Genomic DNA, 26685 nt, shown 5'->3' on the forward strand with positions numbered 1-26685 from the left:
TGAATGCTGAGATGCAAGCTTTGGCAGAGGTGGACGCCATTGTTGTATGTGCCTTTCCCATGTTGCATTGTGCTTTCAGGGTTCACTCTTTTTGTTTGTTTGTTTAGTTTTGGGTTTGGGTTTTATCAAGATAGGGTTTCTCTGTGTAGCTCTGGTTGTCCTGGAACTCACTCTGTAGACCAGGCTGGCCTTGAACTCAGAAATTCACCCGCCTTTGCCTCTCAAGTGCTGGGATTAAAGGCATGCACCACCACGCCCAGCCAGGGTTCACTCAGGGTCCTTCTGAGGGCGTGATCTCTGCAGTGTCCTAGGCAGCGCCTTGTGATTTGTGCTGGTCATAGCTATGTCACATATGTTACATCTGGTTTTTCCAGAGTGTGACATTGTCAAGCCTTTAGTTTTAACCACTCGATGAATGCTTAGCAATGTTTCCTTTTGGTATTTAGCTACATTTGTTTCTGATCATTGGTGAGAGTAAAGCATCTCTCCCTGTGCTTATTACCTAGTTGGCTTCATTCTATGCATACAGTGTTACCTGATCCAGTCTCTTGCCCCGTTTTCTCTTAGCAGTTTGCTTTAGAGAGTAAGTCTGGATTTGTGGTCATTCTTTTTATGGTATGGAATGGGAACTTTATATAGATGTGTATATTAAAAATATTTCCCAGTTCATAGTTTGCTTTTACTCTTTTATAATAAAATTTACTCCTAGGTGTTCTCAATTTTATATAGTATGTCAATCTCTGTAGATTAAATGATCTTTGCTTTTCTTCAAATTATAAAGAGATTATTTTATATAACTTTAAGTTCTAATATTTTGTCTTTCTCATAGGGGGCACAATCTAGCTAGAATTATTTTTTTCTGAATGAAATATTGGTGTTGTCTTTAGATAATAAAAAGGTAGGTTCCCAATTCTTCTCCAGCTTGCCTTCTATAATAAATACTATTCTTACCGCTTTATTGAAGTGAGTAACAACATGTTTAAAAAATAATAAAAGGCTAAGCATTTTTCATTCTTGTTACTGTGGAACATATTTGAAAAAAGTTTTCTGAAAATATTACATTTTTAGTTTTAGAATAGACAGTTCTTCAATATTTTGAATCCCACTTGCTGGGTTTTTGGGGTGAGTCAAAGTAAACTCATAGAAATAATTACAAGTGGGCCGGTTGGTACGCCTTAAATCCCAGCACTCATGAGACAGAGGCAGGTGGATCTCTATCAGTTCAAGACCAGTCTGGTCTACATAATGAGTCTCAGGGCAGCTAGATGCGTATTGAGACCCTTTAAAACAATAAAGATAAATAAAGTTAGTGGTGTCCTGGAGTATTTCTTTGGCGAGTCTACACCTCATGCTTGCAATAGTGTCATGACAGATGCATTTTGTTATCGCCACCTTCTCTGTCCTTCTTCCTTTAGTTTCGGACATGAATTCTATATTTGGCATTCAGTGGTCTTGCCTTTGTTCATCTGTCCAGCCTCATTCTTTGGCACTTGTCCTGTACACCACCACGATTACTTTGCCCTCTCAATTCGCAAACATCGATTCCGTGAAAACCTGAATTACGCCCAAGGGGTAGGGGTAGGATGGGGGGTGGGGTGGATTCCTACTTGTCTTTCAAGATGAAGGATTATTTAACTTTAAAAGGAGGGGGGTCTGTTTTAAAAGAAATGGTCAATAAACGAAGGCCTAAATGTTGCTTTAAAATAATTTTACTTTAAAGTGCATTCCTGGACCGAGTATTGAAGTGAATTAATGAGGGGTTGTTGAATTGATGCAGTAATCTTTCTATCTTGTTTGGCACTCTTTCTGGAAGAGATTCTCTAGAGGCCTAGAGGAACTTTTTAAAGAAAATCCTAGAAAAATTTCCCTTGCGATGACGTGGGAGAGAGCAATCTGTCTCCTACTAGAAAGCAACCTCCTCTCCTAATAGAGACTTTTCCATGGGAGCGATCGACTGGTTCGGCGCTCGCTGCAGCGAGGCAGTTCGGCTAGTTCTGTCTGGCGGCCATCCCGGAAGTGGGTGAAGGCGGTTGTGGTCAGTGTAGGCTCCCGCCTCCGCCGGGGCAGGTACGGGCGGGCGCTGCTGGCGACATGGCTGACACGGACCCGGGCTATCCCCGCTCGTCCATCGAGGATGACTTCAACTATGGCAGCTGCGTGGCGTCGGCCAGCGTGCACATCCGCATGGGTATGTGGCGGGGGTCAGGGGGACCAAGTGACCGGAGGGAGACATAGTTGTCTTCTAGACGTGTGGGCCGGGTCGCCTAGGCCAGCGGTTCTCAACCTGAGGGTCGCAACCGGGACCCTTTCACAGGGGGTCGCCTAAGGCCATCTGCAATCAGATATTTACATTTCGATTCGTGACAGTAGCAAAATTACATTTCTGGAGTAGGGACGGAGATAATTGCATGTTTGGGGTCAGCACACCAGGAGGATCCATATCAAGCATTGGAAATCACCGGCCGATGCCCTCATTTATTTGTTCCCCGTGCTGAGACCTTACCATCCTAGTCATTCCTGTCTCCCCGTGGGGTACAGAATTCGGCATACGTGTCTGTGATGACTGAGAAGTTTCCCAGACCGACGCATAAAGTCACGGCGACTCAAAGTTATTACTTTGAGTTTAGGCTGTTCGTTGACGCGTAACGAAGCGGAATTCACTGTCCACCAAAGGTCACTTTACAGAAGTGGACCTGATGCAAGCCTGCCTGGGCAGCTCAAACCGGTTCTGGATTTAAAAAAAAAAAAAAAAAAAAAGAAGGTGGTTCTGACGCATCTAGAATCTTGGTACTTACCTAGCCCGATATTCCTGTAATGAATTTTGAAATTATTTTGACAAGTGAGCTCAGCTTTTAAAATATATTCATTATGAAAAAGTACTGGTAGCCAAAAATGTGCCACCCTAGACACCTTTGAGGTTCCAAGCAGTAATGTTTTGTCGCCCTGTTGTATTTCCTATCCAGCCAGAGCTTAATCATCTTTCAAAGCAAAAGTGAAATTGTAACCATAAGTAACTCGCCATTGCCTGCCGCCTCTGCCCTGGGCAACTCCCATTTCTTCAGTCTTTATGAAACTGTTAGAACTGCCTCAGTAAAAAAGAAATCATACACGTTAGCCTTTGTGACTGGCATGTTTCTATTAATGTCTTCAAAGCTCACCCATGTCATAGTGTATGTGTGTCTGGCTGTCATTCTTCCTTTCTCTCAGGCTTAGTCCAGAATGCCACGGTAGTTAAGATCATATCTGTTGGGTTTTCTTTTTTCCCTCTTCAGATTTACATTATTCACTTGGTACTGCCGTGTGTATTTACGATTCCCCACCCCTATCCTCCATGGCCGGATTGCTCATTTAGCCCTTGCTATTGAAGCATCCTCCTCTTTCTCTTTGCGCCTGCATACTTTTCTTTCTTCAACTCCAGGTCGTTCTCTTGAATGCTCAAGCGTTTGGGCAGTTATGGATAAAACTGTTTTGTAAACTCCCATGGGTTTTGTGTGTGTGTGTGTGTACATAGTTTCAACTCATTTAGATAAATACTTGGGTGCATGGTAGCTGGGTGGTACACAAGAGTGGACTTTGTACTGTAAGAAACCACTAGACTGTGACCCTGCATTCCTAGCAACAAAGAATGAATTCTTCTTCATCCATGCCATAATTTGTCGCAGTCATTATTTTGGATTTGGGCCATTTTAATAGGTTTTCTCTTTTTCTTTCTTTGTTTTGTTTTGTTTGTTTGTTTGTTTTGTTTTGCTTTGCTTACCAGGTATATCTTTTGCAAATATTGTCTCCCAATCGGTGGCCTGTCCTTTCATTCCCTTGATAGTACCCATTTTAAAAAATACTTTGTTGTTTGAGCATGTAGCACATGCATATGATGTGCATTGATCACATCTATCCCCCAACCCCAGCCCCCTCAGTTCCTCCTTATCCCTGCACTGCTTTTCCCTCTGAACTTCATGTGCTCCTTGTTCAAAACAAAACCCACTGAGTCCAGCAGTGCTGCCTCCATGAGCATGGTGGTAGGACATACAGCATGGGTAGCCACATAGTGTTGTAGAAGGAAACTGGCTCTCCCTGTCTTAGTCACTGCTCTATTGCTGTGAAGAGACACCATGACCATGGCAACTCTTACATTGGGAACATGCTTATAGTTTGAGAGGCTCAGTCCACTATCATCATGGTGCAGAGCATGGCAGCGCGCAGGCAGGTCCTAGAGCAGTACCTGAGAGCTACGCCCTGATCCATAGCAAAGAATGAGACAGACTTGGGGCTTGTTCTGGGCTTTTGAAACCTCAAAGCCCACCCCTAGTGACACACTTCCTCCAAGGAGGCCATGCCTCCTAATCCTTCTAATCCTTTCAAATAGTTCCATTCCCTGGTTACTAAGCATTTAAATATAAGAGCCTATAGGGGCCATTTATACTCAAGCCACACCCCCAGGAGTCAACTGCTCATAGCTTCTCAGGTGATCCTTTTGAATCCGTTTGAATCATGGCTTTTGGATTGCAGGATTTCATTTTTTTTTTTAGCCAATATTTCACATTTATTCTTTGACAGTTCCATACATGTATACAGTATATCCTGCCCAGCCCCACTCCCTCCAACAGCCTTTTCTCACCTTCCTATCCATTTGTTTGTTTGTTTGTTTGTTTGTTTAATACAGGGAATCCACTCAGTACTACCCACATTCGCATGGGAATGGGGCATCTACCTAGGCCACTAGGCAGGCAACTTACTAGAAGCTGTGGGGGAAGAAAACTGACTCCCACCAGTGGCCATCAACTGCTCCTTGCCTCTTGGTTTTCAGACCCTTGAGTCAAGGTTCTTTCTACAACTCTGCTATTCTCTAACATCACTTTAAAAAGGCACGTGTCCCACTGTGACCGAGGAGCTCAGCAGACACTTCCTCTCTTCCCATGAGCTCATCTCCCGTAGTCAGGGCAGGCTCTGCGGGAATCCCACCCACATCTGTTTTGACCGCTTGATCTTGTGCAGGTCGTGTTCAGGGAACCCTAGGTACTGTCAGCTCGTGAGAGCAGCAGCTGGGCCAGGACTTGGAGACAGTGTTTCTCAGGACTCTTCCCATCTTCCCACCTCTTCTTTAATGGTCCTGAGCAGGGGCTGGGGGGATGAAATAGACACCCAGTAAGGGGACAAAGGCAGGGGTGAGGAGAGGAGTGGGGAGGATTTTTCTCAACAGTCCCATGTTCTCAGCACTTGGAGTGAGTGTGGATTAAGCTGTGGCTTCTTCTTTTCTTTTCTTTCTTTTTTTTTTTTTTTTTTTGAGACAGGGTTTCTCTGTGTAGCCTTGGCTGTCCTGGAACTCATTCTGTAGACCAAGCTGGCCAGGAACTCAGAAATCTGCCTGCCTCTGCCTCCCAAGTGCTGGGATTAAAGACGTGTGCCACCATTGCCTGGGATTATTATCATTATTAATACATCATTCTGACTACACACTAGAAGAGGACACCAGATCTCCTCATAGATGGTTATGAGCCACCGTGTGGTGACTGGGAATTGAACTCAGGACCGCTGGAGGAGCGACCAGTGCTCTTAACCTCTCTGCCATCTCTCCAGCCCCTTCATATATGTTCTTTATCGTGGTGAATTGGTTTCTTTTGGTTCCTAGCTAACACATGATGGTAGAATTTTATCACATGGTTTTTCTGTGTCAGTTGACAGCGACATGACATCATTTCCTCCCATATCTGTCATTCTATAAATGTAGTATATGACATTTGATTGACGTTCATGTATTGAACCATCCTAGCCTTCCAGGAGTAAATCCCACTTAGTGGTGTTTAATGTACTAATATGCCATCGACTCTTCTTTGTTGTTGTTGTCATCGTTGTTATTGTTGTTGTTGTTGAGGACTCTTGTGTCTATTCATCGGGCATGCTGTGCCGTAGTTTCGCTACACTGTTAACTTTGCTGCTCTTCATAGAAATGCTTGAAAGAAGAAGGGAGCTGGCCTATGTAGCAAGTACTGGGAGTGGGTAGGACTATGTAGCAAGTACTGAGAGAGAGTGGGTAGGACTATGTAGCAAGTACTGAGAGAGAGTGGGTAGGACTATGTAGCAAGTACTGAGAGAGAGTGGGTAGGACTATGTAGCAAGTACTGAGAGTGGGTGGGACTGAGAGTTTCCTGATGACATGAGACAGTGGATGGGCTCAGGGAAGGACAGGGACAGAAGGTGACAGACATGACACTACAGGAAACTATCAGAAACAATACATGAACACCAATCAAACTACAGAGGTGGTCCTGAGAGTGTCCGTGAGTGAGAGAGGCCTCGGTGAGGCAAGGTCAGACTTAAGGACTAATTTAAACCATTAAGGGATATTTAGCAAACACATTTGATTTTTTTCCTCAGCAACTCTGTACTAGATGCAAAGATAGATAAATAGAAGTTTTGCCGGTCACAGTTGCTGTTCTGAAAACACTGACTTGGCCAGCCCCTGAAATGACTTCTTTGTGGCACCTTGGCTAAATTCTGAAGTGCCAAATGCCAGGTTTGGAGGGGCTTTTGGGAGGAATGACACATCTGAGAACTGAAGTAAGGTAAGGAGGAAGTGGGACTCCATCCCTCGGAGCTTACACTTTACCTGTGAGGGAAGCTCATGGGGAGAGGTCATTTCTGCTGAGCTACTCCGTGCTGGGAGCAACACACCAATGTCACGTGGGAAGCGTGCCTACTTAAAGTGAGGTTAGGAGAGTAAGATTGTGTTGTAGACAGACCCTTGACTTGAAGCGTCTGAAGATTAAACACAGTCTGCCTGGTAGTATGCAGGCAAGCTTTGCCTCTGTGATCCCTCATCTTTAAAGCAGACAATTGCTGCATGTAACCGGATGCTTTAAGGGTCAGACAATTATTTAAACATTGAAACTTCTTAGATTTGGGAGAGAAGTAGTTTAGCATGAGACTCAAAAGTAGGTTTCACAGTCCCTAGAAGAACCTCCCCCTCCCTCTTCCCCCTCCCTCTCTCCCTCCATCCCGGCTCTACCCCCCCCACACACACACACTTTTTTTTTTTTTTACTTAGTTTTATTTTTGATTGATTTCTGTGTAGTACACATGACTATGACTGTATGGATCTCAAGCACTCAGTAAATTTGTTAGTATGACTAGCTAAATATTCAGGACCATTTTAGTTAGGAACCCTGGAAACTGGGCTGATAGCTAAGCTGACCACTTCTGGGTTTATTAAGTGATTCTCAGCTGTTTCTTTGTAATTAGAAGGATACACGAAATGCTTCCTTTAAAAATAAACAGAGGCCCTCTATTTTCCTCCTCCTCCTCCTCCTCTTCCTTTTCCTCCTCTCCCTCCTCCTCTGTGTGCACACCTTTTCTCCCAGCCCCCGACCCCATTTCCCCATGACGACTTTCCTGGCCTCAGTCCTTGGGGCCAATGATCTCGCCCACCTGAGAGTAGCTTCCCAATAAATGTGCCTTTAATATAAAAATAAAATAAACAATGGAGCTATTTATAATGTAAACATTTTCCAAAAGATACTTTTGGAATGCTGTACTTCTAATCAAGATTCTCTGGTGGAAAACAGCAAACCCTAAAGTTATAATAGAGAAATGATGTGAGAATCAGTTTCTGAGTGTGGTGTTCACAGCAGTGAGTAGTCACTGTAACACACACAACAGTGTGTTAACCTGGTCTCTTATCAGCATGCTGTGTGTATGGAAAAATTAAGATAGTACTATTTTGGACACGCATGAATGCACCTCATAGTTCACAGGTGTTATCTACAGACCTGTCTCATAATTGTATATGTTCACTTACTGTATCTTACATTTGAAAATAGCTATCCTTACAGTTGATCAATCTTGTAAAACATGGTGCTCTCCCATAGTGTATATTACCATGATTTATTTAACCATCATCTCTTGAGGGTCACCTTTCTTCATTCATATAGATATAAAGGTTAAATGCATTTTAAATTTGATTGACATTATCACCTGTTGACTTCAGCAAACAATACAGGAAGATAACCTTTTCTGCATCCTTACCTTTTATGAAGACTTATGAACTGGCAATCTGATAGATCTGGGAGTGGCCAAATAATAAATATTTCCAGCTTTGTGTGTGTGTGTGTGTGTATATACATATATATATGTATATATATATATGTATATATATATATATATAGTCTGTATAAAACTGTTCAAAAACAGTTATAGACGCTATCTCAAGGAATGAGTGTGCCTGAGTTCACTTACTCACAAAGCCAAGTTATGGGCTAGAGGGCCATAGTTCTTATAGTCTTGGGGTAGGTTCAAAATGTATCTTAAGTTGGATGTGGCCCACACACTTATAATCCCAGCATTTTGGAAGCTGAGGCAGGAAGATCATGAGTTAGCGGCCAGCCTGAAGTATAAAGAGACCTTGTGTAAACAATTGAATGAGAGAGAATGTGATTTTGGCTTTGGTTTGCATTTCTTTAGCTGTGTGAGTGAACACGAACATATCCCTGTATTTAGAGGTGGGCTCTATACTGGATGTTACATCTAAATACTAGATGTTCGGATGTAGCTGTATACAGTTGACGTGTCAGTCCTCAGCCATCAGGAGTTGTCATGTGGATGGGAAAGCAGGCGGTACAGACCTTAAGTAAAGCTGCTTAAATAAGTAGAGGAACGAAACGGATATGCGGCAAAAGAGACCTAAGTATGGCCTTAAAACTATAGTTAGGAGCTGGAGAGATGGCTCAGCAGTTAACAACACTGGCTGCTTTTCCAGAGGACCTGGGTTCAATTCCCAGCGATCACAACCTTAGCTGCTTACAACCTTCTGTAACTCTGGCCCCAGAGGATCCAATGCCCTTTCCTGGCCTCTTCTGGCATTGCGTGTATGTGGTGCACAGACATTCGTGCAGACAAAACACCCACACACATAAACAAGATAATCGTGGTGACAGCCCTTTTACTTATGGAATGGCAAAGAGCTTTATATTTTTAAGAAGTTTCATCGTAAAGAAGCATTTCCATTATATTGAGCTATATCTTACTCCTGTTTGTCATATCCAAAGTGGAACCATTCTGTAAAACTGCTGCCTTTTTCTTCCCCTCATTTAATGTTTTATGTACAAATAGGCATTTCATAGTTTCTTTTTATTATGATGAAAATATTTGAACTATCTGAACCACTAATTTAGTTTTTCTAAGCTTTATGGCCTTTGGGGAATTAGATATCCCTTCTAATTTTCTAATTATTTCTTTCCCTCTAGGTTTAGTTACAGGTTTTATTATTTAAAAGTGCTTGCTGCCAAGCCGCACCATCTTAGTTAGATCCTGAAACTCACATGGTGGAAGCAGGCTGACATTGGCGTCCATTCTCCTCCACACTGGAACCATGGCTCATGCCCCTCTCATCCACCAAAAAGAAAGAAAGAAAGAAAGAAAGAAAGAAAGAAAGAAAGAAAGAAAGAAAGAAAGAAAGAAAGAAAGAAAGAAAGAAAGAAAGCAAACCAAAACAAAACAATGACAAAGAAAAAGACAAAGACAAAGACAAAATCAAAAAACCCTTATTTTTCAAGAAAGTTGGTCTTGACAGAGGGACAGATATTTTGAAAACTGGCCACGTGACTATTTCCCTCTCTTGCAGCCTTTCTCAGAAAAGTCTACAGTATCCTCTCTCTGCAAGTCCTCCTGACTACAGTGACCTCTGCCCTGTTCCTGTATTTCCAGGCTCTGCGGACATTTGTCCATGAAAGGTAAGAGAAGAAGACAATTCTAAATCGTCTCCAGATATCTCATCTGATGAATGTATTTTTCTATCATAAAAGTCCATCATCTAACCCCTGTGAGCCTGACTCATTTTTGACAAAGGAGAATATTTCACAACACATTATTCTACCTCATCTTAATGTATAGTTTTATAGGGTTAAACCATAGAGAATTAATTAAGGTCTGAACTGCCTGATTTCTCATCCAGATGGCAGCTCTTGACAACTGAGAACTGACATGCCAACTGTATACAGCTGCATCCAAACATCTAGTATAGAGCCCACCTCTAAAGAAAGGGATATGTTCATGTTCCATAGTACTGCAGGCTACTGAGGTGCCTCAGCCTGGGAAGACTGTGCCAGGGGTAACGAGCCACGGAACCCACGAGGTGGAAAGAGAAAAGCGACTCCCACAAGTTGTTCCCTGACCCTTCACACATGTGTGTTGGCACTCAAACACCCATGTCCCTTCTCACACAGCATACAAACAAAATAAATAAAACTTAAAAAAAAAGAAAGAAAGAAAGAAAAGAAAAAATATTTTTGCTGTATGCATCACAATTGTTTCATTTCAGTGTATTTAATTGTACCATCTGTCTTTTTACCGTCTTGTCCCTAAAGCCTAAGACTATACTTGCAAAATAAAATTATGTGAAGAATATGTGGTCGTGTTAATCTTGTTTCGTTGACAGAATTATTTTGCCAAGAAGTTTCTAGAGGAGCTGCACCTGATCTATCACTTAAGAAAGATTTTCCTCTCAGCATAAGTATTTAAGTGGATAAAAATAAGATGGTTTCTTTATTTGAAAGAAAAATAGTAAAGAATGGCTATTATTTAAGAAGTAGATTGTCTCTCTTACCAAAGGAGATCTTAAACTATTGGTTGACTATTCTGTAATATAATTACTTAAATTATAGCCCTGTGGTAAATACCCTAAAAGAGTAGCCATGTGTAAAATTCACTTCTAATTTAATATCTTTTGCTTAATGTATTTTACTTAACAAAATACTATGCTAGTTACAAATATTACTGCACTGTGAAGGACATCAGTAAAGGAAAGATGGATAAACAGCCCCTCCCACTCGCTTACAGCCCCTCTCACCCTCTTACAATTCCTCCTGCTCTCTTACAGCCACTCCCACCCCCTTACAGTCCCTCCCACCTTATAGCCACTCCCACCCTCATAGAGCCCCTCCCACCTTATAGTCACTTCCACCCCCTTACAGCCTCTCCCACTCTTTTATAGCCCCTCTGTATTCCACACTCTTCAACTTTTCCAGTTGGCAAATAAGTTTTGTTTTTTTTTTTAATTTGGTATGGATCCAGATTTTTTTCTTGTAGTTCTAAGAACATAGAGAATACATAGATTTTACTAAGTTGTATACCATCATCCCAGCTATTTTAAGCATGAAATGCTTTTTAATGTTATGTCTTTCAGCCCTGCCTTAATTGTGGTGTTTGCTCTGGGATCTCTGGGCTTGGTCTTTGCACTGACTCTGCACAGACACAGGCATCCTCTGAACCTCTATCTACTCTTTGCATTTGTAAGTACTTTAATACCGTCTACGCCATTAGCATTTAACCTGGGCTTCTGAAATGCTAGTGTGTGTGTGTGTGTGTGTGTATTGGTAACAGTGGGAGAATAAAACCGAATTGTGTGTACATGTGCTTGTCTGTGCATTAGCATGTGGGGATCAGAGGCTAGTCCTAGGTGTCTTCCTCTTTCGTTGTCCACCTTGATTTTGAGACAGGGTCTCCCCAAATCTGAATGTACCGTTTCAGCTAGACTTGATGAGTGCTAAGCCGCAGGGGCCCGGCTGTCTCTGCCCTCCAGCACACGGGTTACAAACATCCCTCACCACACCAGGCTTTACTTGGGCTGCGGGGATCTGAACTCAGAGCCTCATGCTTGCTCAGCAAACGCTTCACCCACGGACAGGTCCATCGCCCAGCCCCGAAGCTTTAGCTAGACTACGTTAGGACATGACTTACGCGTGGATTCTTGCAGCACTCAGAGCCCCCTCTGCTCTAGTGGTTCTTCTGTTCTTAGGATTTAGTGGCAAACACAGCAGCCTGGGATCAGATGGCCGGGCCTCTCAACCCTCTGCATGTGCAACATTTGGCAAGGCCTTTTTGTACACAGATAAAATGAAAATTGTAAGATATGTCATCTGTGTGACACTTTGTGCGTCCAGATTTCGGAAGGTTGGAGCAGGAGCTTGCATTGTGCCTTTAACCGAGAGAATCCAAGCTCACGGTGAATTCTATGTTACTTTCACATCTCCTCTCGGTTCTCTTAAAGCCATTCTTTGTTTTTTAACTTGTTAAAAATTTATAGATGGGAGAACCTAACATTAGGTTCTATTTACTTGCTGAGACAGTTGTTAAAATTAAAATCCCAGTTGACTTCTATAAAAACTTCATTTTAATTCGAGTAAGGTTGGTAACGCTCTGTGTAGTTTTACATTATCTTGTTTCCTCCAATACTGTCTCCTGACAGCTTTCTCCAAGGCATTGGAAAAGCAGTATGTGTTGTCAGATCAGAGGAAAGAGGCCAGTGTTGTGAGTCAGATGCTTCAAATAAAGGCCTGTGTGATTCTGCAAATGGTTCATTGTCAAGTGATGCTCATGACTTTAATAATTATTCATTTAAGTCTTAATTTCTGTAAGTGTATGGGCCCCAGCCCAAGCTGCCTCAAACAGGGAGTTCATTTTCAGTGTGTAAGGGCAGCTCACATAGCCCAGCTCCTAAGAACTAGAGGAAGGTTCTGGGGCAATGCTATTGGATAACTGAGTGGTAGGCTGTGGTCTCTGTGCCGCCTCTCCGTCCCACGCCTGCCCTTGCCCAGTGTTTCCCTTCTCACTCTAACCTGTCATCAGCCCACACAGCTCATTCTTCTTCTCCTGTAGCTCCCACTGCCCCTGCTTCACTCCTCCAGATGCGGAAAGGAAGTATCTGGCTCTGCAGATGACAGTGCAGATGTGAACCAACATGTAGTGTCCAGTCCATGGTCAGATCCCAGTTCCTGTCTCGTCCGTGCAATGGGAGACGAGGAAGAGGCAAACAAACAAACAAACAAACAAACAATGAAACCTAAGGCCACGCACATGGGCCAGCAAGATGACTCAGTCAGTAAAAAGCTTGCAAGTCTGATGTCCTGAGGCCAATCCCTAGAACGCACGCACATAAAAGTCGGAATGAACCAGCTCCACAAAGCTCTTTCCTCTGGCCTCCGCTGGTCTCCATGGCCCTGGCATGAAGACCCTTCCCATGAACATTTAATAACAATCAATTTAACACACCTCGGCAGTGATGCATGGCTCAGGGGTTAAGAGCACTGACTGCTGTTGTAGTTGAGCAGGGTTCGGCTCCCAGCATCCACATGGTGGCTCACAGCACTTTAACCTCTAGTGCAGTTCTGTGGGAGCTGACATCCTCTTCTGGTCTCCATACGTACATAGCACACACACAAGCATAATTACATACAGGGCACAAACAGGCAAACACTCGGACACATAAGATAAAGATAAATCTTTAAAAAGTCATCATCTTCAACTCTGTTGCAACCTCTTTAAAAAAAAAAAACAAACTGGTTTCTTTGTAGCACAGGATAGACCCCGTTTTGCCCAGCAGAGAGCTCTGACTAGAAAAACCTCAGGCCGGGCGTGGTGGCGCACGCCTTTAATCCCAGCACTCGGGAGGCAGAGGCAGGCGGATTTCTGAGTTCGAGGCCAGCCTGGTCTACAGAGTGAGTTCCAGGACAGCCAGGGCTACACAGAGAAACCCTGTCTCAAAAGAAAAAAAAAAAGAAAGAAAGAAAGAAAGAAAGAAAGAAAGAAAGAAAGAAAGAAAGAAAGAAAGAAAGAAAGAAAGACCTCAGTCAGTGGTGTCATGAGCAAGATGGCACTTGTCATTATGTGACCCACTCCCCGTGGGCTTCGCTAAAGCTGTTTAACAAACAAGGAAGTGCGGAGAGCACAGTTCCTTCCTCGTTGCTCCAGGAACTCCTCCGACACGGTTTCGTCATTGTTGAGTTTTGTTTTTTTCTGTTGTCCTGAGGCAAATTAAGAAAGGAAAGGAATTTATCCAGTTCTGTCATGGTGTGTGTGTACACGTGTGTACTTATTATTTCAAACAGTACTGTTTCAGAGTGACACAACACAGGGGGTCAGTGTGACACTGTTCTCATTCATCCATATTAGTATTTACCATCTCCCGTCTCCTGTAGGTGCTTTACCAAAGGTCGTCATGTTACATGTATCTACATATAACAAAGGTCGTCATGTTACACATATCTACATATAACAAGAGAAAAATAATCTCCTATGTGAATTCCACGGTTTAACCTTCCTATTACAAAACTTTGGCTAAAGCTTAAAGAGCCACAATGAGGATGTAAATATTCACAATGCACAGGGGCCCCTGGGATTATACTGTCCTAGCCCATGCGTGCCACAGGTTCCTCTGAAGCTAACGTGAGACCATCCCCCTGGGACTACTGGACTGCTAGACATGAGAATGTGTGTGTGTGGGAGGGGGGTAGGTAGAGTCCATTTTTCATGCCTCCCTTAATGAGAGTTTCTTTCCTTAGACACTGTCAGAATCCCTGGCCGTGGCAGCTGTTGGTAAGTCCCTTCACGTGTCACCGTTTTACTATGGATAAAATCTTTCAAGTAACAAGGTATTTGGGGTTAAACTTTAACATCATGAGATATTATATTCAAAACATGACATTTATGAAGATTGTCGGTAAGCACAAGTCAAATATTTATACTTTATGTAGTTCAGCCAAGCTGAGAGGAAACGGAAACAGAAGGAGGGGGGACCAGCTTTTCACTTATGATTTCCTGTTGACAGAAATGGGATATGAGAGTTGATCCCCCCTACTTCCAAGGTCTCTTCTGTCACAGTTCACTCCCTAAGACCTGCTGGAATTAAGTTGTGGCTGCTCCATCCTCCTGTTCCCCAAATGGCACACAGGATGCAGATTCATTTCTGTTCTGCATTTCATGTGTTTCCTGGCCAAGTGTCTGCTATAGTTTTGTGATGTCCCCTAATAATGTCTTAAATAAAAAATTCAGTGAGCCATAATAAAAATTCATAGTGTTCGCAGGTGGGTTACTGTGGGTGTCACAGAGATCCGCATTAACTGTTTGAGTACCAGCAAGTCGCTCCCTATAAGAAAAGCATCTCTCTCTTTCTGTTCTGCCTTTGCTGCTTGTAACCATTTGGTCCTCTGTACCGTGCGTAAATGGCAGGCCCTCTCAGACATCCTCCTTGTTTTCCTTGCTCAGTTGCCTTGGGCTGGGCTGCTCAACTGATTGGGCAATCTAAGTGATGGTTAACATTGCTACCCTTCTCTAGGAACACACAGCCAGAAGTTCCAGGCAGGGCACTGCCACACCTAACCACAGGGACCTGACAAAGACCCTAATAAGTGCTAATGGAGCCAATCCTGGTCATCTATAGACTATCTCTACAGTTTGGTTAACTATAAGATAATGTCACCTACTACTTATTTTGTATAAATAACTATTTTGGAGTTTTTAAATTTTCCTATGTGTGTGGTTTTATGGTATCAGTATATTCAAGGCTGGGTGAGGGATTTTAATTGTCTGTATTGGTAAGTGGAATAGAGGAGAGCCAGAGTGGAGAACCAGAGAGGAGCAGGGTTGATCTGATTAAATACGCAGTGAACACGTGTGGGAATGCTACAGCGAAACCCTTATGCCTAGATAATTAATACACGTATCAAGAACATTTAAAAAACTAAAACATAAGAGAATTCTTTTGTGGACGTAGGCAAGGCTGATTGTCTTGGCTGTTTATGCATGTTTTAACAGGTTTATTTTTGCAGTTACCTTCTATGATGTATATCTGGTTCTGCAAGCGTTTATAATGACTACTGCAGTCTTTCTTGGCTTGACTGCCTATACTCTACAATCAAAGAGAGATTTCACCAAATTCGGAGCAGGGTAAGTACTAAATCTTGGGACACATACACACACACACAAACACACACACACACTATATTACAAGTAGTTAGGAAATGCTGTTGTATTGGTGTCTGCATCTTTAACATGGAGGCTAATACAAAGCCATCTCTGAGTGCTGGGACTAGGTCCTTCTCTCTGAGTGCTGGGACTGGGTCCTTCTCTCTGAGTGAGTGCTGGGACTAGGCCCTTCTCTCTGAGTGCTGGGACTAGGCCCTTCTCTCTGAGTGCTGGGACTAGGTCCTTCTCTCTGAGTGCTGGGACTAGGCCCTTCTCTCTGAGTGAGTGCTGGGACTAGGCCCTTCTCTCTGAGTGCTGGGACTGGGCCTTTCTCTCTGAGTGCTGGGACTGGGCCCTTCTCTCTGAGTGCTGGGACTGGGCCCTTCTCTCTGAGTGCTGGGACTGGGCCCTTCTCTCTGAGTGCTGGGACTGGGCCCTTCTCTCTGAGTGCTGGGACTGGGCCCTTCTCTCTGAGTGCTGGGACTGGGCCCTTCTCTCTGAGTGAGTGCTGGGACTGGGCCCTTCTCTCTGAGTGCTGGGACTAGGCCCCTTCTCTCTGAGTGAGTGCTGGGACTGGGCCCCTTCTCTCTGAGTGCTGGGACTAGGCCCCTTCTCTCTGAGTGCTGGGACTGGGCCCTTCTCTCTGAGTGCTGGGACTAGGCCCTTCTCTCTGAGTGAGTGCTGGGACTGGGCCCTTCTCTCTGAGTGCTGGGACCAGGCCCCTTCTCTCTGAGTGCTGGGACTAGGCCCTTCTCTCTGAGTGCTGGGACTGGGCCCTTCTCTCTGAGTGCTGGGACTAGGCCCCTTCTCTCTGAGTGCTGGGACTAGGCCCCTTCTCTCTGAGTGCTGGGACTAGGCCCCTTCTCTCTGAGTGCTGGGACTAGGCCCCTTCTCTCTGAGTGCTGGGACTGGGCCCTTCTCTCTGAGTGCTGGGACTAGGCCCTTCTCTCTGAGTGCTGGGACTGGGCCCTTCTCTCTGAGTGCTGGGACTAGGCCCCTTCTCTCTGAGTGCTGGGACTAGGCCCTTCTCTCTGAGTGCTGGGACTAGGTCCTTCTCTCTGAGTGCTGGGACTAGGCCCCTTCTCTCTGAGTGCTGGGACTAGGCCCCTTCTCTCTGAGTGCTGGGACTGGGCCCTTCTCTCTGAGTGCTGGGACTAGGCCCCTTCTCTCTGAGTGCTGGGACTGGGCCCTTCTCTCTGAGTGCTGGGACTAGGCCCCTTCTCTCTGAGTGCTGGGACTAGGCCCTTCTCTCTGAGTGCTGGGACTGGGCCCTTCTCTCTGAGTGCTGGGACTAGGCCCCTTCTCTCTGAGTGCTGGGACTAGGCCCCTTCTCTCTGAGTGCTGGGACTAGGCCCCTTCTCTCTGAGTGCTGGGACTATGCCCCTTCTCTCTGAGTGCTGGGACTGGGCCCTTCTCTCTGAGTGCTGGGACTAGGCCCTTCTCTCTGAGTGCTGGGACTGGGCCCTTCTCTCTGAGTGCTGGGACTAGGCCCCTTCTCTCTGAGTGCTGGGACTGGGCTCCTTCTCTCTGAGTGCTGGGACTGGGCCCTTCTCTCTGAGTGCTGGGACTGGGTCCTTCTCTCTGAGTGCTGGGACTAGGCCCTTCTCTCTGAGTGCTGGGACTAGGCCCCTTCTCTCTGAGTGCTGGGACTAGGCCCTTCTCTCTGAGTGCTGGGACTAGGTCCTTCTCTCTGAGTGCTGGGACTAGGCCCCTTCTCTCTGAGTGCTGGGACTAGGCCCTTCTCTCTGAGTGCTGGGACTGGGCCCTTCTCTCTGAGTGCTGGGACTAGGCCCCTTCTCTCTGAGTGCTGGGACTGGGCCCTTCTCTCTGAGTGCTGGGACTAGGCCCCTTCTCTCTGAGTGCTGGGACTGGGCTCCTTCTCTCTGAGTGCTGGGACTGGGCCCTTCTCTCTGAGTGCTGGGACTAGGCCCCTTCTCTCTGAGTGCTGGGACTGGGCTCCTTCTCTCTGAGTGCTGGGACTAGGCCCCTTCTCTCTGAGTGCTGGGACTGGGCCCTTCTCTCTGAGTGCTGGGACTAGGCCCTTCTCTCTGAGTGCTGGGACTAGGCCCCTTCTCTCTGAGTGCTGGGACTGGGCTCCTTCTCTCTGAGTGCTGGGACTGGGCCCTTCTCTCTGAGTGCTGGGACTGGGCCCTTCTCTCCAGGAGTGTTCACGGAGAAGGGCTGAGGAATGGAAGGTGAGTGTGTCTGCCCCCGCTGCATCCCCAGAGGTCAGCGTTCGAGCACTGCTGCTTGTGAGCATTAGGAGCAGGGCTGGGTTTACTGACGGCTCAGCCTTGGTTCTAATCAAACCATTTCTGTTGCTCTAATCAAATGTTTATGAATCCTTATATTTTAGTTATTCTTTGGCAAAAATCTAGAGGTTTTTCTTCATAAAATAATATGAAGAAATAATGAAGAGAAAGGGCTTTAAAAGCATTTTGGGGTCTAGAGAGAGGGCTCACTGGTTAAGAACATTTGCTACTCTTTCAGGGACCTGGTTCTGTTCCCAGCATCCTCATGGTGGCTTTCAATCATCCCTCAGAGAACCTGGTACCCTCTTCTGACCTCTTCAGTTATCAGCAGGGATCTGGTAGACATGCAGACATGCAGACATGCAGACAAAACACTCATACACATAAAACATGTTTTTAATTTAAAACAGTGTTTTAGTGAGGAATATTGTGACCTGTTAACCTTTGGTTTAGTGAGGAATATTGTGACCTTTGGTTGACCTTTGGTTTAGTGAGGAATATTGTGACCTTTGGTTGACCTTTGGTTTAGTGAGGAATATTGTGACCTTTGGTTGACCTTTGGTTTAGTGAGGAATATTGTGACCTTTGGTTGACCTTTGGTTTTTTCCAGGTTGTTGGCTGCTTTGTGGATTTTGTGCTTGGCAGGATTCTTGAAGGTGAGTTGTTTTAGAACAGCTAACTCGAATATAACTCTGCCTATGTCAGCATAAGTCACCTAAAAGTCCCTGATGTCATTTATAGAGGACACTTAGTTGAAATTATCTAGAGTACTTATATGTAGAATATAGAATAATTTCAGTGAAAATCAGTCTTATGTTAGTCATTATCCCCAACTGAGAAAAAGATGCACGCACAAATAAGAGAAATGGTAGACAAAAGGCCCTGACTTAGAGCTGCCAACCTCCAAGTGGCCCTCTTTACTCTAAAAGACATGGAGCTGAAGAGAGAAAAGGTTCTTGCCCTTAAGCCCGCCCGACGGCCTGAAGTTGATCCCTGAGAACCACAGAGGGCAAGGCCTCTCCTGATGTCCACATTCATACGCGCTGCTGTGGTGTGCATAGTCCCCCACCCCACCCCACCCCACCCCCAGGAAATGACTAAATGTCACAAAAAATTTAATTCTTAAAAAAGTAACATTCAAAAACAGTTCAAGTCAAGTAGTGAACTTAACTGAAAGATAACTGCTTCTCCACACATGCCCGCTTCCATGAAACAAGTAAACATGAGTTTAGCTCTGCCTGCCTTCCGCCTGCATCATCCATCTTCATCCATCATCGTTGTGTGTCCTTGTCACACACGTGCCACTGGCAGGAGATTGCATTTGAAGTCTCTGAAGTGGATCTGGTGTGACTCCTGAGGATAAACGTATTCCTTACTCCCTTGTCTGTAGCTGTTTTTTTACAGTGAGACGGTGGAGCTGGTCTTGGCCTCTCTAGGTGCCCTCCTCTTCTGTGGGTTCATCATCTATGACACACACTCGCTGATGCACAGACTCTCTCCCGAAGAGTATGTGATAGCTGCCATCAGTCTCTACATGGATGTCATCAACCTCTTCCTGCACCTGTTGAAGTTTCTGGAAGCAGTTAATAAAAAGTAACTGAGCAGTGTTCAGAGACAGTTCTATTATGAAAGACGCTTGAATTAAACTTAAATGTTAACATTAAAGGCATATGTGATCTTTAATGGCATTCTGTGTTCTTCTACAATTTAGAATCTAACTATTTTGGTTTTCTTCTCATTTCCAAATTCTTGACTTCAAGTCTCAGGCAAGAGCTATTAAAATGTCTTTCCCTTTTTCATAAACTGAGGCAGGGTCTCTATGTAGTCCAGTATGGCCTCTAACTCAGGGCCTTACTGTGTCAGCTTCCGATGTCCTGGGAATACACATATGTGCCACCTGCCTGGCATATATATATATATATATATATATATATATATATATATACATATATATATATATATATGTGTGTGTGTGTGTGTGTGTGTGTGTTTTGCAGGCACATCTGTATATGTAGCATGTGTATGTCTGGGGTCTGCAGAGGCCAGAAGCGGGTGTTGTATCCCCTGGAGCTGGAGTTACAGATGGTGGTAACATGGAAACTGCACTGGAGTTCTCTAAAAGAGTAGCAAGCACCCTTCAAAATCACTGAGCCATTTGTCAGCTCATTCTTCACCTCTAAAAAGGTCTAGTTTATAAATGGAAAGTCACTGGTGTAAAATAGATTTGATAAAAATGAACGGTGTTTATATTTAATGGCAACAAATTTCATGTGGTTAGTTTTCATAAGAGCTTTTTCATGCCAAATTGTGGAATGTATCTTAATACATAATAGGTTGATTTTTCCAAATTTCTGTTCAAAAGCCACAGCCTTTTGGTACATGAAGCTGCCAATTTAGAGCATCGGTAAGGTTGATTTTTAAAACCCAGGGCATGCATGCTTCCTCTTGTTTTAATGCCAACTGTATTTTTCCTGTGTTAAAAATCTCAGTACTTGCTATACTATATGCATGGTTTCTTTAAAAAGACCCAGCTCTTCTAGCAATTAAACAGGGATTTTATAAGTCGTCACTAAAGATAACTCCTGGGGGCTGGAGACCTGGTTCCGTGGTTAAGAGCACCTGTTGCTCTTGCAGAAGACCTGGGTTCAGTTCTGTGGTGATTTGGATATGCTTGGCTCATGGGAAGTGGCAATATTGGGAGGTGAGGCCTTGTTGGAATAGGTGTGACTTTATTGGAGGAAGTGTGTCGCTGTGTAGGAGGGCTTTGAGGTCTCCTAGTGTTCAAGCTCCACCCAGTTCAGAAGAGAACCTCTGGCTGCCTTCAGATCTGGGCTTCTCCAGCGCCATGTCTGCCTGCAGGCTGCCATGCTTCCTGCCATGACGACAATGGACTGAACCTCTGAAACTGTAAGCCAGTCCCAAGTAAATGTTTTACTTTTTAAGAGTTGCTTTGGTTATGGTGTCTTCACAGTAATGGAAACTCTAAGTATAACTGGTTCCCAGCACCCCTGTGGTGACTCACAACCAACTGCAAATCCAGTTCCAGGGATGAGGTGGCCTCTTCTGGCCTCCTCTGGTACCAGGCACACATGTAGTGCACATACATACTTGAATGTGGTGATCTGTTGAAAACACTGTTTCCAGGTAAGACTGGGTAGTTAACATTTCTTGCCTAATCACTTACTGAAAATCAATGAATGAGGTACTATCTAGGCCCTAAGACACTCTTCATCCATATCTTTAACAAATGTTAGAGAGACTTGCGTATCACCCATAGCTTGTGCAATATTAGAAGCACATGGGAAACCACACCTTTTTTTGTAACCTCATTCACCCAAGGTTAGCTTTGTCTCAGGGATGTAATAGTTTGGACAGATCAACATTGGTTGAAATAGCTTGTTTTACCCTTTAAACTCGTTGGGATAAGGAAAGATTATTCTGTTGGGTGATGCTTTGAAATATAATTGGCATGCAGTCGACTTGACATATTTAAGTTGTACAATTTGATACATCCTCACATCCATGTACCTCCTAGGATCTTCAGCCGAAATGAGAAAATTTCTAGGCTGCTATTAAAAACAAAACTCAGAAAGGGCTCCAGGATGATCAGAGCTGAGCAATCCCTTGGGTATCCTTTATCGTGAGGCTGTCACAGACAGGTCCCCCGGCCAGGCTTGGCCCATCCAAGGCTTTGAGATGCCTTGATTTATAATTTGCCACTCCGGACAGGAAATTCCTTAAACTTTCTCCTGTAGGTGTAGGGGCCCGCCAAAGCCTCGGCAAAACGGAGACAGCTGGTTGACCACGCCTCCCCAAAGACCACGCCCCTCAAGGATCCCGGCATGCTGTGCGCCGGCCCCGGACGGAAGCCGGAAGCGCCTGCACTTCCGGTTGGCATCCCACGCGTGGTGCGCGGTCCTGTCTCTCAGGTGAGTTGCGTGGGCTTTGGACTCAGCTCCGCGGCGTTAAGGACTGGCTCGGACCCTGCCTCCGCGGCGAGCCCTGGCCGCATCCTCGCCCGGTGCGGGGCTCGGGAGGGCGAAGCCCGGGGTGTTGACGGCGGCGACTCGCAGGGTGGATTACCGTGGGTTACCGCCGCAGCCCCGCACACGGACCCCTGGTGATTGCTGACGCTCAGGGGACCCTCACCCCGCCACCCCACGGTTCTCGTGACCTGGACGGTGTGCAGTGCAGCAGAGCGGTGGCCCCGGGGGATCCGGCTCAGCCCCGCAGTCCGCAGACGGGGACGGTAGCTCCGGGTTGAAGCAGAACTTGGTAGAAAGGAGCTGCCGGAGTCGGAGGATCAGAGCGAGCCTTGGGGAGAGCCGTTTCCAGACCTAGATCGGAGATGTGACGGTCCTGAAGTGGGCGTTGTGCGTGCGTGTGGGGCTAGAGAGTCAGGTGAGAGTCGGAGGCCCGAGAGGAGCGGGATGAGCTTTGACACACGAGGGGAGAAGTCTTTAAAAGGCAGGGAGCTATGGTTTAAGCTGTTAAAAGTTCACACTAAAGATGTGGTGAAGGATATTGGATAAGAACAGCGCAGTAAGTGATTTTAAGGCGGTGCTGTTCGCTTTCTGTGTCCAGTAAGCAGATTTGAGAACGGCTTGAATTACGACCTGTCCCTACTTAAAGGGGCCTGACGTGTCCGGACTTAGTCCTTGCATGCTCTGCGCTGATTCTCACGTAAGCTAAGCATGAGGGCACAGCACAGCTTCTCTTCCATCTGTCCCAGTTCTGGAGAGAAGGCTGCTTGGCCACGTCCTTGCCAGTCAAGGGTGTGAGCAGTAAACCTTTTGTTTGTGTTTCTGTTTACCGCCAGGTGAAGCATGGCTAAAAGCCTGCGGAGTAAGTGGAAGAGGAAGATGCGGGCCGAGAAGAGAAAGAAGAATGCGCCAAGGGAGCTCAACAGACTGAAGAGTATCCTCAGAGTGGACGGGGATGCTCTAATGAAAGACGTTGAGGAGATAGCAACCGTGGTGGTAGCCAAACCTCGCCAGGAGAAAATGCAGTGCGAGGAAGAGCGGTGTGACGCGGATGAGGAAAAGGGTGAGCCTCATGCTTCATTTATGTGGCTTTTCTAAAAAATATCGATCGACTTTTCTCTTAGCCCCCCCCCCTCTTTTTTTAAAGGTGTCTTCTACCCATTTCTACTTGTCCCTAGTGTCAAGTCCAAAAGAAACTGGGGGCAAATGGCTGGCTGTGGAGCTTATTAGATAATAAAGTACATGCTGGCACCCTGGTTCCTCTCAGCTCCTCCCCCCAACCCCTAAGTATCTCCACTTCACAAGCCTCCCTCTCACTCCCATATAACACTGCCGTCTGGGCCGTGCCTTCTCTCTCTTGCTTCTCTCAGCTCCTGGATCCTCACCTTCCTCTCAGTCCCCTTTACCCCGCTTCTCTTCCTCTCTTGCCTCCCCACCCCCCACCTCCCTTTCTCTCCTCTCATGGCCTGGTTCAGTCCACTGGCCATGTTTCGTCTTCTTTCTCTCCTGCTCTGGACTCTTCCGGCTGTACCTTCCCTCATTTCGACAGTAAACACTTCCTCTTCAGTCACACTTGGAGCCATCCTGTGCTCACTGTATGCACCTCACATACTTGCTGTGTTCACGTCTTTATCCTTTGGAAGCTTACGTCTCTATTAGAGACGGTGCTAAGCTGTTTCACAGTCCATGTTTGTGAATAGCATCTCTGAGTTGTTTAGAATGGATCTTCAGCAGTTACACAGCAGCTTGAATGCCCCAGGCACTGATGGTACTGTGGGATGGAGCTTAGCATCTAGGCAGATGTATAATTACCCTGGAAAGTCACAGAATCTCACTTTTGTTTGCATCTTTTTAGAGACCCCTGTGTATTGTTACTCATTGGAGGCTCTGTATAATGCTGGATTCAGCAAAGAAAGGGGTATTTGTTTTTAATGCCCCAACTTGGCAGCAAGCTAAATGAAGCACTCATATGAGGAGCATTGATTACACTTCCAGAGGACTCAGGTTCAGTTCCCAGCACCCACACGGCAGCTCACAACTGTCAGTAGCTCCAGGATCTGACATCCCACACAGACAGACATGCAGGCAAAGCATCAGTGTAGGTCTTTTTTTAAAAAGGCACTCTTAAGATAGAAGTGTGTTCATGTCTTGAAGGCCAAGGACTCCAAAGTTCTTAGTGCTTAATCCGAAGTGTTAGCGTCCCATTCTTCCAAAGAGAAACCCTCCTGTCTGGTTTCTGTTGGTCTGCTCTGATTCCACTGCCCCTGAGAGGTTTGACATTGAACTGGCTGTGTCCCTTTCAGCACACACATGTCACCTCTGCCCTGCAACTCTTTTCTTGGCTGCGCCCCCCCCCCCCCCCCCAGGAGTTTCTCTCCCTGTCCTTCCAACCCTGAGACAGACAGCTGCTAATGCCGTTGGTCCTCGGTGGCTTGCTTTGTAGCTTACTGTCTCATTCTGAACTTCATGTTTTAGCAGATATCAATTTTTCCCTTTAAAGACAATACTGGTTTGTCGTATGTGCTAGGTTTTATTTGTTTGTAGTTGGCATCTGGGGCATTTCCATGCTTCTGTGGTCTAGTAAACCTTAGTGTGCACGTTTGCTTGTTTGCTTGGTTGTTTTTAATACCCACTTTCAGTGCTTTGCAGTATGGGCTTACAGATGGAACCTGGCTCATACAGTAATTCTTTGCTCTTCTCTGCACCTGCCAGACATTTTATATCCACCTAGCAGTGCCTCAAATATTTCACTGCAATTAAACTGTTTTTAAAGTTTGGTTGTTTCTGTCTGTGTGGATTGTAAACATTCTTTATAAATTCTGGGCATCTTTGAGTCTTTTGAGTGGGTGCTTTTCTTTCCTTCTGGCTTTTATGTCCCCTAATTTTCTTAATTTTATCATGTAGGATCTTAGTATACTGTTTTGTTTTTCTATTCCAAAACTTTTATTTTTGACTATTCCCTTGAATAACTTCCTGCTCCTGTGTATCGTATCTTGTGGGGGTATTGTTTGCTTCTGTAATTTGATCAGATATTTCTGCGTTGTTTGTTGCATTCTCTTGAGTTCTGCTGCCTTGCTTTCACCCTTGTTCCCTCCACGCTTGTCTAGCCCTTTTCCCAAATACCTGGTGCATTCGTTGTTGTTGCCATTGTTGATCTTAGGCGAGGCGCTGGGGTGGAAACTGGGGGTGGAGGAGGCATCAGGGTGTGAGGAGGAGCCGTCCATCAGCATGGAGGCTTGTGGGGTAACTGGAGGGCTTCTGGCTTTTTTTTAGGATATCTCCTTTTAGAATCTGTGCCTCTTCTTTTTTTCCTCAGCATCCTGAGAGAAGAATTCTCTCAATTTCTGCCTGGAGAATGCCTTGGTGCCCTCATTTGTAATATTTCAGGAGCTAAATGGGAATAGCAGTGGAGATGAGGGAAGTCCTTCAGTTTAGTCATATCAGTAAAGCTTGCTCCTTCTGCCCTCAAGTATGTCCCCGTTGCAGCTGGGGACTATGCAACCTGCATAGTTTCTTGGGCCAAAAAATGCAGCTGTCCCCTGTATTTGTCCCCTCTGTCTGTACCAAAGCATTACTTGTTACACCAAACCCCATGGCCAGAAGTTGTTGCCCATCCCTTGATCCCAGCCTTTCTACTTCCCTCTCTGTGCTTCCTTTTCAAATGTAAACCAGACTCACTAACTCACCTGCTTACGATGCTAATTTTCAGGGCTGAAGAGGTGGCTCAGCACTTGGAGCTCTCACAGAGTTCATTTTCCAGCTCCTGTGTCAGGTGGCCCATAGCCAACTGGAACATCAGCTCCAGGGACCAACTGCACTCTCTTCTTCCTCCATGGGCACCCGCACACACACGCGTGCACACATGGATTTAGGAGCATGCAGCGGCATGTGTGGCTTATGTCTGACTTTGCTGTAAGGAGTGAAGGGCTTCCATAGGAAGTGGTCTCTTTGTTTTGATTTCAGACTCCATGTGGTTCTGATGCTCTTGCGATTCCACGGGATTGCCACATGTGAATGTAATAGCTTCTCATTTTATTCTTGTTTCTAATTTAGATGACATGAAAATGGAAACTGAAATTAAGAGAAACAGAAAGACTCTTCTAGACCAGCATGGCCAGTACCCAGTATGGATGAACCAGAGGCAAAGAAAAAGACTGAAGGCCAAGAGAGAAAAGAAACGAGGGAAAAGCAGAGCAAAGGCCGCGAAGGGCCTGGCCTGGTAGACCTTAAAGACTGGCAAGGGAGCCAGGCGTGGTGGTGCACCCCTTTCATCCCAGCATTCAAGAGGTGGAGGCAGGTGGATCTCTGTGAGTTCAAGGCCAGCCTGGTCTACAGAGCAATTCCAAAGCACCCAGGGCTCCTATACACAGAGAACCATGTCTTGAAAAAACAAGCAAACAAACAAAAAACCCAGAAACTTTGTTTTCAGTTTGAACTTAGTTCTGTAATTCAAACCAAAATAACTCACTTGTGTTAGAACCTTGAATAAAATCTCTTTGGTGATGCAAGAATGTTGTGCTGAGGTTGTGATTGGATCCTGCCTGGCACTGAGCATTGTGAGCATTGATGTGGTTATAATTATTCGATGTTACAGAATGGCCATTATGCTCAGTTCCTCAGGTTAAGCATGCTTATATCAAAGCAGTGTGGGCAGAGAGCTGTTACATTAGCATATTCAAAAATAGGGTGTCAAGGGCCTGAGGAAGAGTCAACTTCTGTTT

General features: G+C 45.3%; 2 protein-coding genes across 3 annotated transcripts; both read left to right on the plus strand.

The window, feature by feature from the left end:
* Positions 1-1999: 1999 nt before the first annotated feature.
* On the plus strand, positions 2000-19664 carry Tmbim4 (transmembrane BAX inhibitor motif containing 4). The gene is made up of 7 exons (XM_021174437.3): positions 2000-2188; positions 9614-9722; positions 11174-11279; positions 14328-14361; positions 15594-15711; positions 18592-18637; positions 19372-19664. The coding sequence occupies exons 1-7, from the start codon at positions 2092-2094 to the stop codon at positions 19576-19578; spliced, it is 717 nt and encodes a 238-aa protein (XP_021030096.1). The 5' UTR covers positions 2000-2091; the 3' UTR covers positions 19579-19664.
* A 2150-nt stretch (positions 19665-21814) lies between these two features.
* On the plus strand, positions 21815-26475 carry Llph (LLP homolog, long-term synaptic facilitation factor). 2 transcript variants are annotated; one of them, XM_021174767.3, is made up of 3 exons: positions 21815-21910; positions 22801-23027; positions 26018-26475. In XM_021174767.3, the coding sequence occupies exons 2-3, from the start codon at positions 22808-22810 to the stop codon at positions 26185-26187; spliced, it is 390 nt and encodes a 129-aa protein (XP_021030426.1). In that variant the 5' UTR covers positions 21815-21910; positions 22801-22807; the 3' UTR covers positions 26188-26475. The 2 variants fall into 2 exon arrangements, with proteins under 2 accessions (XP_021030426.1, XP_029338153.1); XM_029482293.2 differs by lacking the exon at positions 21815-21910 and adding an exon at positions 22069-22382.
* The last annotated feature ends 210 nt before the right edge of the window (positions 26476-26685 follow it).

This window comes from Mus caroli, unplaced genomic scaffold, assembly GCF_978045245.1.
Source record: "Mus caroli unplaced genomic scaffold, Mus_caroli_1 scaffold_9, whole genome shotgun sequence".
NCBI lineage: Eukaryota > Metazoa > Chordata > Mammalia > Rodentia > Muridae > Mus > Mus caroli.